Genomic DNA, 13,937 nt, shown 5'->3' with positions numbered 1-13,937 from the left:
CCTGTGAGCAAAGTGACATAAATATCTTTAGGAGAAAAAATACAGTAAGAGCGTGCTGCCTGCAGCAGTTAGACCTCACCGTGACCATCCGCGTCTGTGAGGAGAACAACGCTACTCACATTAGACACCAGCAATCTCTGGAGGAATTAATTTCGCATTCTCAGGATTCAGAGCTAGGAGAACATAACTTCTGTTATTATGGGCCTCTAAGTGACACCTTGTTGTGGGAGCCCAGAAGACAAATAACCTCCATATCCAATATGCAAACTGTGATTGATGGAAAATGAGAAGTTGTGGGGACCCTGCCATCATTCCTTTAAATAAAATCTATTCTTGGAAATGCAATATTCACCAAGCATTCTTTAAGGCGCTTGAATTTCACCATATTGCTATTTTGTGAAGTTAAACCATACATGTGTCAAATTTGGATTACATGCAATTAACCCCAAAACCTTAAAAAATCTCCAGTTCCAATCTTCTCAACCAGATCTCTGGTTTGCTATTTGCCAGTAGTATACTGTAAGATATCAAATATATTAAACACCATTCTTAATTCAAAAGGCTTTGATATTTCTTTATGTAGTTTTAGAGAGAAAGCACTACATAATTCTCATAAAAGAATTTTGGTTTCCTTTACTTTGACAATGCTCTGTACTGAACAAAAATAAAACGAAATAAAGGCTTCTAGCTTCGTAAAGTGAGCAGCTGTCGGATTCGCTGACGATCCAACATGAAGACAACCATTGCTGTCTTGATCAGAGCCTCTGTGATTATGAGCCAATCAATCTTATAAATCTTTGTTTGTCATTACATGTGTACTCAAGTCCATTAGTTCTGTTTCTCTGGAAAATTCTAAGATACTAATAAAATATTCCTCTTCAAGAGACGTGAAGAACTCTTCAATTCTCCCAAAGCCCTGGAAGATATACACCAGTCGTTCCCAGAAGAGGTATACCTACTAATCTCCTTAAATAGGAGAGAACCACCCCTCCCTTTCCCCATTTCTTAGGCACTGAATAAAGTTTTTCCTACTTCCCAAGCATTGCCTCTCAGATGCTGGTTTTTCTATGAGATGAGCTTCCAGCCCTGAGTCTGGCTAAACAGACCTGTACCAACCAACCCTCTGTATCCCCATTCTCATTCCTAGAAACATAGTCATGAGAAATAAATGTACATATCTATAAGAAATATAGCAAGACTATCTCCAAAAATTTAACTTATAACAGGCTCAACATTTTTAAAAAAATCGTTAAAGACTAGCAAAATTATTTCATATGTTCAAGTTCTGTGAGTGCATCTGTAGCAAAAACAAAAGGGAAAGTCGCCACTCCGCTCTTAGACGGGGAATATGAAACGTCCCTGCGGGTTCCTGTGTGGGGCACAGCCCCTAGCTGTGCTGTGGAGCTGTTTGAGGAAGTGATGGAGATGTTGGGAGGTGGAGCGGACCTGAGGGAGGCAAATCCCTGGGAGAGTGTCTCCCTGGGAAATGTAGCTGGTCTCTGGACCATTTCCTCCTCTCTCTGTCCCTGTCTCTGTCCTTCTCTGTATGTCTTTTTCCCTGTATCTCTTCTCACTCTCTCTCTCGCCCCTCTTCTCTACATCTCTCCCTTCCTAATTCCTTACCTCCCTCCTTCCTTCCCTTCCCTCTCTCCTTTCCCTCTCCCTTCCCTGCTTCCCTTCCTTCTGTCCATGATAAGTAGAAGAACCTCTTCTGTCACATGCTCCTACCTCCATGGGGTTCCTCCTCACCACTGGCCTGGAACAAGGCCAAGCAATGGGCTGAAATCTCTGAAACTATGAGCCAAAATAGATCTTTCCTCCACTTAAGTTATTTGTGTCATTGTTTTATTTTTCACAGCAACAATAAGTCTAGTACCCACCACCAATACAGATGAATTTCTAAAAACACATTGACCAAAAGAGTAAGGTGCCAAAGAGAACATATCAGGATTCTATTGATATGAAGATCAAGAATATCTGACCCTTATGGAACCCACACTGCCTCCAAAGATAGTGGATACAGCATGGATGTGACTGAGCGTGAGGCAATACAGTCTGAGCTTTCTTCTATGTGATGGCTAAAGCACAGGTGTATAAGTTTATACTCATTCAACTGCACACTTTGCATTTACTTTAAGGAAAGGTGCTTTATTGCCTAAGTGTATCCTCTGAATGAATGAATGAATGAATTAGAGAATGAATGCTTAGGTGTTATAGAGTCAGAGCACCAGAGTCTGTTTCCATCTTCTTCTCCGTATTGAACAAGCTCACTTCTGAGAGGGCCAAGTTTCTTGCCTGTAAGAAGATGAGTATGGGATTCATTGCGCTTGATGAGGAAGCCCTGAGTTCCCAGTAGCCAGATACAGGTTATCAGCATCATAGATGAGGAGCTTAGGAGGCTGGCCTGGTTTCTGTTGATACCAGGTCACATAATCACTGTCCCTGCAAGTCACAGAGACGCTATCTCCTGGGGGATACAGACACCAAGGCTGGAACCACTTAATGAATATGGAACCACAGAATGAATCTTCACGACTTCAGTGAATGGCAACTGCCAATGGAGTAATTTGGCCATTTATGATTATTGCTAGGGTAGTGGTGGTAGAAGTGATTTCCATATTCCCTGACAGAGGGGATCTCCCATTATGTGTTCATTTCTCTGCCCTTAAAAATATGGTTGGGGGGAGGGTTGGCAATGTGGCTCAGAAGGTAGAGCACCAGACAATGAGGGAAAGCATCAGATACCAAGCTTGAGTCATAGTCTGGAACAAAAAAAAAAAGGAAAGAAAACAAACTTTTCAGAACGTCACACTCAAAAGATCATATTATACACAAAGTCTTTTGTAGGTCTGATGTGGAGATGTCATTTTTAGAACTAATTGGAAGACTGAGGGGGCACCTTGAGCTTAGAAGAGAACATGCTTTGTGGAGACTCCAGTCCTCTACGGACCTTTGCCCTTGAGATATGTAAATCCCTCTCCTATGTAGATGCTGTGGCTCTGAACATACCCCAGGGGAGATGGCAGCCGCCTGACCGTGTAACCTTTCTACACGGGCGGCCTGGGAGGACAGTTTATGTACAGGGTTGTACCACTGTGGGAGGGTTTATGTAGCTCTGCTGGCAGTAGTAAGTGGCTACATCATCCACCGTTACTTTGCTGATTTTGAAAATGAATTCTGTCCCAGACTGAATCCCTATGAAACGATCTGAGACGCCAGGATACTGGTTATCCGCATCATAGATGAGGATCTTCGGGGGCTGGCCCGGTTTGTGTTGATACCAGGTCACATAATCACTTACACTCTCACTAGCATGGCAAGTCACAGAGACGCTGTCTCCTGGGGACACTGACACCGAGGCTGGAGACTGAGTCATCACTGTGAGCCCCCTAGTAGCTGAGATGGGAAAAACACAAAGACATGGTTTACAGTACTACCTTCTCTTCCAGCAGATCTCGGTTGTTCTGATCCTCTAACCACAGAGCACTTGGGATCTCTGGGGGTAAGAGACCCACAAAGACTGGTGTTACCAGGCTCTCACTGTTAGGAGAAGAGACCTCTCCTCATGTCAGGACTCTCCCTGCAGTCTCCACCTCACCTGGGCTCCAGAGCAGCAGAAGGGAGAATAGAGAAAGCAAGATATCCATGTTCAGTGTAGGTCCTGCCTGAGGCTCTCGTCCTTCATTCACTGAGCAAGTATTCTTGATGATCTTAAAGGACAGAAATGGACTGTAGGAAAAAAACTATGCAAATGAGCAAGAGATGATGCCATTCAGCTTCAGAACTGACACCAAACAGGTTTTTCAGTTCCTTCTGGTGTCCACATTTAGTCCCAAAGGAGTTTCTCCCTGGTGTTTATAAGATTAAATCAAGCTAGGGGCTGGTAGCTCACGCTTGTAATCTAGCTACTCACGAGGCTGAGATCTGAGGATCATGGTTCAAAAGCCAGCCTGGGCAAGAAAGTCCATGGGATTCTTATCTCCAGTTAACCACCTGAAAACCAGAAGTGGCTCAAAGTGGTAGAGTGCTCACCTTGAGCAAAAGAGCTCAGGGAGACCACCCAGGGATGGAGTTCAAATCCCTATGACCACCACCAACAACAATTAAAAATTAAATCATCTGTTATGTTTTTGGTTCTGTATTTGTCCTCAGAGTCTCAGCATTTGTAGTTAGCATAGGGGATTGTCTTCCACAGGTGAAGGAAGAAAAGAAAGTAGTTGTCTACTCCAGACTGAAACTTTAATACAAACTTTTAATTGTCTCTCTATAAATTCATATACTATCATCCTATAGAGAAGAGAGGTGAATGATAGGTCTGGGTGATATATTGCTTTTATTCTATACTATGAGCAGTAGGCATGGAGAGAAGAAAATCTCCTGGAGTAAATTCATGTCATGTCCTATGTCACAATACACAGTGAGAAGGCTCATAGCTTACTGAAGTATATTTGCCTACATAGCCAATGTGATTCTTTATTGAGAGTATCAAAGCATCTTATATTCTACCTTTGTGTTATTTTGTATTACTTTGTTCTCCCATCTCTCACTGTCTTTCTCTCATATCTGAGAGTAGCTATGTTTTTCTTGCCTGGTAAGTTTGGAGGGTGATTACAAATAGCCTTTCCCATTTATTCTCACAAATGACCCACTTTGGATAAAAACTTTGTGATCACTCTGTATTCTGAGTCTTTCTATTCCTACTGTACAGATGCATTTCCTAGTTTAAAATTAGTAAAATAGGTAAAATGTATTGAAATTTTTATGTCATCCATCAATATGATTCTTATCTTCCTCTGTAACATTATTACCTTTGATTCTATTCATATACATACTGCTCCCACTCAATCTCCTGGCTTCACCATTGCTGTGGTCACACATACAATTCCTCATAGTCAGTCACTTTTGTTAGAAGATAGTCTACAAGCCAGGCACTACTTAGTAGCTCATACCTATAATCCCAGCCACTTGGGGGAGCTGTGTGAGGGTCACAGGTCAAAGGAATCCCCAGAAAGAAAGCCCTTGCGACTCTGATCTCCAAACCCAGCAAAAAGCTGTAGTTAGAGCTGTGACACAAGTGGGAGAACACCAGGCTTAAGTGAAAAAGCTAAAGAACGTTACCCAGTCCCTAAGTTCAAGCTTCAGGAGTGGCATAAATGAATGGATAAATGAATAAGTGTGTGTGTGTGTGTGTGTGTGTGTGGTTTTCTTAGATTCTCTACAGAAAATTCAGCCTTAAATGCCTGAAGTTGAAGTAACATGTTTTTACCTCTTCTCCTATTGGCATGACACTGCGACTTAATTGGCAGACATGTATATGAGGCTAACACAAACCCCCAAGCTGCTGTAAGATAGAGCTCGGGTAAAGCAGCAGAGAAATCCTTCTTCCAAGCCAGAAAATCATAAGAAATAATAAATCATCATTTCAGTCTACAATTTTTTTTTCTTGTCAGTTGTGGGGCTTGAACTCAGGGCCTGGGCGCTGTCCCTGAGCCTCTTTGTTCTCAAGGCTAGCGCTCCACCACTTGAGCCACAGCGCCACTTCTGGTTTTTTTTAGTGGTTAATGGGAGATAAGAGTCTCACAGGGACTTTTCTGCCTGGGTTGGCTTCAAACCGAACCAGGATCCTGAGATTTCAGCCTCCTATGTAGCTATGATTACAAGTGTGAGCCACCAGTGCCTGGCTTCAGTCTTCAAGCTTGAAGTACAGTATGATACTGCACTAGACAATGGAAACAGTGGCCAGTGAATAAATCCCTGAGAAGCAGCTGTCTAGACCATTCCACCGTTTCCTCTGTGTGCATCTGGTTTCATGCGAGGTCACAGTTCTAACACCTGCCCCGGCGTCAACAGCTCAGAAGGCTCACACTCTGAAAACACGCACATCTGCAGTGTGGGCTCTTCGCACCTCTCACATGACGCCCCCTGCAGGAAGCAAGTATGTTTGCAGCAGGGCAGAAAGGATGGTTTTTATTTGGAGATCTGTCACTGTGAGAGGCTCGCTGAAGTGCTGCTGGCAGTAAAACACTCCAGAATCTTCAGCTTCCACTCCATGGATGGCAAGGGAAAAGAAAATACCAGAACCACTTCCCCGGAACCTGGAAGGGGTCCCAGCAGCCCTGGCAGAAGCCCCAAAGATGAGCAATCTGGGAACCTCCATGGGTTTCTGATGGTACCAGGCCATGGAGGTACCAACTTTCATGCTGCTTCTACAGGTGATGGAGACGAAGTCCCCTAGACTTGCAGCCAGGGTGTCTGGAGACTGAGTCAAGATGATCTGTCCCCTGCAGCCTGCAAGGAGACCCCACCCAAACAACACAAAGCATTACTTCTCCCAAAGGATCCCAGCAAAAACTATGCATTCTCTGTTCCTCAGAGAGACAGAAGCCTGGTTCAAACCCATCTCAATACTCATTATCTGCCTTAGTTTATTAAATCAGAATTAAGTTAGAAGAACTCCAAAGACTGTACTCCAAAGACTGTCATTTCCCAGGTACACTTAAAACACATTATCTCTTAGTCAAGAGCTAAGTTTCCATCTCAGTAGTTGCAGAGAAAATGCACTCACTCCCCAAATCCATCACCAGGAGACAGAGGAACCAGGCTAGGAAGCTCATCTTGAAGAGGAATCCACGAAATGCAATGGTTCGAGACCCAAGGGTGAGGAGAGAGGGTTGGAGTACCTCGTTTTCTGTCTGCTGCTCTGAAATTGGAGCCCATGGCCTGCTTAAATAAGCAGAGGTTCCCTTGGTGTTCATTTGCATATTTGGTGGCCTGAATCAGAGTTTTTCTACAGGGTTCCCCAGAGTTCTCAGGCTCAGTTCACCTGCAGCCTCAAGGAGGTGATGAGACACCTTTGGTCCAGGAGAGACTGGACTTTGTGGGACACCGGTGGTGACCCATTCACAGAAGACAGAAGGGAGAGGTATCCCAGAGGCCCTGTGCGTGCTGTTCTCATGGGGATGAAGAGCTCTTATACATCTGCTCCACCATGATGCCAGGCTAGCGGCTGACCAGGCACTCGGATATCACAGGAGAATCCAGCTAGCTTTCTGGGCCCTAGGCCTTCATCACTGGATTGCATCAGGAGACATCCCAGGAGTCCCAGCAACAGGCTCTGCAGGCACCAGTGCAAGGAGCGATGGGGAGGTAGATCTTTCTAAGAGGCCACATGAGGGAGAGGCAGCAAACACTTGATGTCGAGCTAGCTCCAAGACTGAGAAACGATTGGATATTATATTCCTGAATGAGATTTCTCCTACCTACTGGGTCAAATCAGGACTAAAAAACTGACTCTCCTCACACTTTGCCAAACATTTAAAAATGCTTCATGAAATAAACTGAGAAAAACAGCCAAAATTAGCATCCTTTCTACATCCAAGAAGATTTTTGTCTCCACACATGCCTACACCCAGGGGAGAGGGTTTACCTGAGGACCAGGCAGATCTACACTGTCCTTGAGGGCTGGGAGCAAAAGAGCAGGAAGAAATCTGAGGCTTTGAGTTCCTCTAGCCTGGGTATTTAAGAGGCTGGAGAACTCTTTTAATTGCTGCTTCTATTGTGGATTCCATATGTTCATTCAGAGGCTCATCTAGGACTTTGGCTATGCATGTGTGCTAGTACTGAGGCTTGAACTCACGCTCCAGCTTGGCCTTTTCTGCTCAAGGCAGATACTCTATCACTCGAGTCACACTTCTACTTCTGGTTTTTTGCTGGTTCATTGGAGATAAGAGTCTCACTGATGGATGGGGTTTCCTGTCTGGGCTGGCTTCTAACTATGACCCTCAGATCTCAGCCTTCTGATTAGCTAAAAGTACAGGTGTGAGCCACCAGCAGCCAACTCCTTCTAGAATGTTTGTAAACTCAGAAGGAAAGTTCTACCCATGCATAATTTAAGAGATATTTGTAAAGGGAATTGTTTCCTGATTTTTTTTTTTTTTTGCCAGTCCTGGGTCTTGGACTCAGGGCCTGAGCACTGTCCCTGGCTTCCTTTTGCTCAAGGCTAACACTCTACCACTTGAGCCACAGCACCACTTCTGGATTTTTCTGTTTATGTGGTGCTGAGGAATGGAACCCAGGGCTTCATGCATCCTAGGCGAGTACTCTACCACTAAGCCACATTCCCAGCCCTAGTTTCCTGAATTTTTCAGCCCAACAGAAAGGAAGTGGCAAGAGCTTAAACAAGAATTCCTCTCCAAGAGAAAACAAAGAACTGTGGACTTGAAAATGAAGAAAATATGGACTTTTTAAAATGGAGAGAATGTAGACTTTTTTTCCACATTTGTCATAGGTTGGGTCCCTCAGCTACAAGGTCCAAACAAGCAGAACATTTATACGCTTCAAGAAAGCCTGGGAGAGGAGGAAGAGGAAGACAGGAAGAGAGGACGGATATCAAAGTCCCTTCACTGGTCAGGTGCCACTGAAGCTCACTAGCTCTCTGGCCCTCTAGAAACATGAGGAAATGCTCTGAGGCTATTCCAGTTGAGGTCAGGGAACTGGACATGCAGGTCCCTCTTCCTGTCATCGCCTATTGAAGGTATCCCGAGGGCCACTCATTCAAGGCTCTGTTTTCTGTCACGTGTGCAGACAGAGATGCCCAACTCACCTAGAGAGCACAGTGCAGAGCAGATATGGCCAGTGGAACTCAGCAGAGGTACAGAAAAGGGATCTTATCCAGATTCCAGGTATTTATCTATGTACATCACGGTGGGTCTCACAAGGAGATGCAGACAGCAAGACTGGTGTCTGTGTCAGGATGATGTCTCCACTCATCGCTAAAATGAATATATGATTGCTATTCAGATGTGATGCTCAAGCCTGTAATCCTAGCTACGTGGGAGGCACAGGCCAGGAAGTCATGGCTAGAAACCAGCCTAGGCATAAATGTTCACAAGACTCCATCTCACTGTGTGGCTGAACAGTTGGGGTGCACCTGTTACCCCAGCTATGGGGGAAGCATATGGAACCATATGTAATGGTGCACACCTGTTTCCCCAGTGACACAGGAAATGACCTTTCCAGCATTCTTGGGGTGCATTAGAAGTGACATGTCTGCAAGGATCCAGGAATGTGAGTGCAAAGGGTTCTGTTCTCCCTAAACAGGAGGACAGCAATGTGAGAAGTAAGGGTGAATTGGCCTTTGGGATTCAGAGAAGGAGGAGGAGGACAGAACATGGTGAAAGCTTCATTTATACATCGAAGGGTCTTGTGAGCATGTATTGAAGTACCACTGTATCCCATTGATATGCACAATGAATCCACACACTTGTTTTTAAAAAGTAGGAAAAAAATTAAAGAATGATTTTTCGTGAGAAAGCAGGAGCATCCTTGAACATGCTGTGGTACACAGTCTTCTGTGGGACTGCAAGTGTTTGTGGCACTCACTGAGGCCTGGACACACCCAGACACAAGCTCCTTAAAGGAAATGGCTCTGAGTCGCTTTCCCAGACTCACCTGTGGAAGTCACACTAAGTTGGCTTGAAACTGACTTTCTAAGAATGGATATGGCCAAAAGCAAGCTCCTGAGTTGGACGATGACCTTTACATGTCACAAATGCAAAGCATGATTACCCTTGAAAAGAAACAAATGACCCTTGAAAAGACATGATTGTCATCTTCTCCTGAGCACTCTCCCTTTCTAAGATCGAATTTTCTGTCTTCTATCTTCTCCCTTCTTCCTTCCCATAAATACTCCTATTCCAACCAACAAGGAAGACAAGTGTGAGCATGACCCCGGTCTCCTTGACAATTAACTTGTCAATAAAAGCTTTACCTTCTGCAAACAGAAACAAAGAAGAGTCATTTCTTTAGTTCTTTTCACGCATTTTTCCCAGCATTCCTCCGTGGTGACACAAGTGGGTGGGATCATTCCATCATTCCATCATTCCATCATTCCATCATTCCATCATTCGGAGGCACTGAGCAGCTAAAAGACTCCTGTGAGTGCTCCAGCACCCTTCAGATCCTGCTAGGAAGGACCATAGGAGATTCCAAGGGATGGGGACAGGTCCCTTCCCAGCATTCCCAGCTTCCAACCAATCAAGATCCCCTTCCACACTCATGGAAAGATATGAAGAAATCTACTCAGAGGGACTCTTCAGGGTTTGTGCCCCTAGGAGCACACTCCTAAGGGGAGAAGCAGGGAGCCAATATATAGAGAGCCCTGAGGGAGAGACAGCAGGCATCCAGTTCCCAGAGCTTTCCTCGCACCAGGAACCTGTTTTGATGTTTCTTTTACTGTTTCCTTCGCTGTCAAAAACAAATTTGCTCTGTCTGCTTTAAACGCTTCCCTGCCCTTTAATTCTTTAATCAGTGGAGAAAACAAGCCGGAACTCTTGAGTCTTTGATCATCCAAAATGGACCTCAGGCTTGCTATTTCAAAAGGACATTATGATCTGGGGAAGTGGCTCATTGTGATGTATTATGATCCAATGGAAATGCAGATGATTCTCATGTTCCATACTGATAAATCCATTATACGTTGAAAATATCTTAAGTGGAAATGCATAGCCCACTGGGCAGTATAGCATAACATGGTCTATACAAGCTCAGCCCCTTACATTAGACTACAGCCAGGCAAAATCACCCAACCCAAGGCCTATTTTATAACGAAGTGTAAGCACCTCATATACACACACAGATGGGGGTTTTGTAGACATGTATGATATAAAAATACAAGACGTGATGCCAAAACAGTGAAGCTGCGGCAGTGTGAGCAGCTCTCCTCATTGGGATCATGTGGTTAACTGGGAGCTGTCGCTTACACTTGATGCGCAGTATTGGAGAGGGAATCTTATAGAATATTACTATCCCAGGAAGGATCACAAATCAAAATTGCAAGTATAGTATCTACTAAGCGCATATTGTTTTCACACCATCAGAAGATCAGAAGTGGGCTGGGAATATGGCCTAGTGGCAAGAGTGCTTGCCTCCTACACATGAAGCTCTCGGTTCGATTCCCCAGCACCACATATATGAAAAACGGCCAGAAGGGGCGCTGTGACTCAGGTGGCAGAGTGCTAGCCTTGAGCGGGAAGAAGCCAGGGAAGGTGCTCAGGCCCTGAGTCCAAGGCCCAGGACTGGCCAAAAAAAAAAAAAAAAAAAGAAGATCAGAAGTTCATAAATGGAGCCATCTCTAGTTGTTGATTTTCTGGAATCTCTGTTAGGAATGATGAATGGAGTGCTGTTTCAATTTGATGCCATATGGGAAGAAATGCATGACAAGGAGTTTGGAGGTACCAGGACCCTTCATCTTGAGACACCTTTGACATTGACATTGCTTTTGACAATCCACTCCACTGGGCCTCTCTCCATAGGAAACACTGAAAAATTCTAACATCTTCAGGCTGTGAATAGGACAGTCTCCATAAAACACCAGGAAGAGAAACTGAGCCAGGCATATGTTGGGTGAGTTGCAGGCAGAGAAACTTCCTGGTGCACACTTGATGCACTCAGATGCAAGGAAAGACTCCTAATGCCCACCCTCCTAGATACATCAGATCCAAGAAGACTGGGCAAGATGGCAGCACTGCAGCATCATAGGCTTGTGAGTGGCTTTTGTGGTGGTGGTGGTGGTGGTGGTGGTGGTGGTGGTGGTGGTGGTGGTGGTGGTTGCATTTTCCTTTGCAATGGGGGAAACTGATCTACATGATCCTCAAGACTTCTCTCAGTTCTTCTCAGGAAACTAAATACAAAGTAATTTTGAGTGGAAACATGTCACTACTCACCTTTTGCCACTAGAGGGAGATATGGGATCGTTACATGACTGAGGTTTAGCTTGATTTCTTTATTCTAAATTTGGCTGCTGGAGGGCACTCCCTCCTTCGTGGCACTTACATTGGCTCCAGTGCAAAGAAAAGGGATCCCTTGGATTTCTTTATTTTCCTCCCTTACCTATGATTTGTAGAAAAAGTCAGGGTCTAGTCACCATTTCTGATTTAACAGTAATTTATCAAAAACTTTAAGAGGTTCTCGATAGTAATGTTAAACATCAATTGGCTCAACTCTCCGATTAAAAGATGTAGAGCAGCAGCTGGAATTTTTAAAATGCACAAGAGCCAATCTTTTGTTTGTCTCTAAGAAAAACATCTCACTGTCAAAGATAAACACAAATTCCAAGTGAAGGAATGGAAAAAGACGTTCCAAGCAAATGCATCTTTCAGGAAGGCAGGAGTAACCACAGTGATCGCTGGTAAAATAGATTTCAGGCTAAAAATCAGTGAAAAGAGACAAAGAAGACCACTTCATATTAACAAAGGGAACAAGTCTTGAAGAAATTACAATGGTCAAGATAGATACACTTAGTAGTGATGCACTGAAATGCATTAAACAAACACTCTTGGACTTACAAGAGCGGATAGCCCCCAACACAATAATAGTGGAAGATGTTAACACCTCACTCACAAAAAAAAGGTCACTCAAATGAAAGTTCAACAATGAATCCTCAGAATTAAATGACACCACAACCCAAAAAGATTTAAGACAGCTAAACAGTATCTCACACAACAATCCCATAATACACATTCTTCTCAGCAGCCCATGGGACTTTTTCCAAAACAGACCATATCCTACAAGCCTGAGAAAATTTTTTTTAAAAATTGAAAAAGCCAGGCAACAACAGCTCACACCTGGAATCCTAGCTACTCAGGAGGCTGAGATCTGAGGACTGCAATATGAAGCCAGCCAGGCAGGAAAGTCTTTGAATTCCTATGTCCAATTAATTACCAAAAGAGCCTAAAGTGGGGCCGTGGCTCAAGTAGTAGAGCACTACTTACTCTTGGGCAAAAAATATCTCTAGGACAGAGTTGTGAGAATCCCTTTTTTAAATAACCACGAATAAAAAAGCAGAGCTAGAAGTGTAGCTCAAGTGGTAGAGCACCCACCAAGCAAATATGAGGCTCTGAGTTCAAGTCTTAGTATGGTAAAAACAAAATAATGAACCAGGAGTGAATTTCGTTTACAATACACCTGTCATGTGTCTTGTACATTTGCTGTAGGTCATAGGATGTGCACTGAAATGTCTAACAACTAATTGAAAACTCAGACTTCAGTTTGGTAACTCATTTTATAGACAGACAGACAGGTAGGTAGATAGGAACTCGTAGTAGTGTTCAGAAAAAGTGTAGTGTTGTCTTCTGAGGTCTTCCGGAAAGAAATTACAGAATGAGATGTTCAAGGTCCTAATGTTGGTCCTTAACTAAAACTGCCGGGCAGGCAGGGAAAACTCAAGAAAACTCACTGGGGAGAGTTCCTCTTCTCTGTTAATGAAAGCTGAGGACACAACATCAATATCCATTTGGATAAAGTGATTCCTAAGAGTAGACCAAGGACAGAAAGTTATCCCATGCAGGTGCTGACAAGACCAGGTACTTGCAGCCTGGTGCACCCCACTGCGTTTTGCTTATTGAGACCCCACTCTGTTGAGCGAAGGCAGGCAGCCTGTGTGTATGAGGACCCATGAAGTCTCTGGAGGCAGGTGAGAGGACTTAGTGTCTCTGTCTGTTCTCTGTTGCTATAGCAGAATATTTGAGATTGAATAATTCATAAAGAATATGAGTGTGTTTGACTCATTCGTTGTAGAGGCTGGAAGTTTCAGAGCACTGTCCTGCCATCTGGTGAGGTCCTTCTTAACACATCAGAACATGGAAGACGGTTCACATGGTGAGAGCAAGGGAGAATGCCTGTGTGGTTTCTCTTCTTATGAAACAAATCCCAGCTGAGCACTGCTAATCCACGGCCGTATCCTAGCTACGCAGGACGCTGAGATCTGAGGATCACAATCCTAAACCAGCAGGAACAGAAAAGTCCATGAGACTCTTGTCTCCAATTAACCAGAAACAATTAAAAAAAAAAAAAAAGCTGGAAGTGGATCTGTGGCTCAAGTGGTAGATTGCTATCCTTGAGTACAAAAGCTCAAGGACAGTGCCCAGGCCATGACATCA

At 44.0% G+C, this 13,937-nt stretch overlaps 2 gene segments (V, D, J or C); both read right to left on the bottom strand.

Annotated features, from left to right (window-relative positions):
• Positions 1–684: 684 nt before the first annotated feature.
• On the bottom strand, positions 685–3,872 carry LOC125356813. The segment is given in 4 exon segments: positions 685–764; positions 2,229–2,295; positions 3,149–3,396; positions 3,599–3,872. Coding segments are annotated over 4 exon segments (444 nt in total).
• A 1,983-nt stretch (positions 3,873–5,855) lies between these two features.
• Positions 5,856–6,907, bottom strand: LOC125356159. The segment is given in 2 exon segments: positions 5,856–6,288; positions 6,566–6,907. Coding segments are annotated over 2 exon segments (576 nt in total).
• Between the last annotated feature and the right edge of the window lie 7,030 nt (positions 6,908–13,937).

This window comes from Perognathus longimembris, chromosome 8 (assembly GCF_023159225.1).
Source record: "Perognathus longimembris pacificus isolate PPM17 chromosome 8, ASM2315922v1, whole genome shotgun sequence".
Taxonomy (NCBI): Eukaryota; Metazoa; Chordata; class Mammalia; order Rodentia; family Heteromyidae; genus Perognathus; species Perognathus longimembris.
Note: the sequence above shows the minus strand (reverse complement) of the source record. Positions and strands in the feature narration are given on the sequence as shown.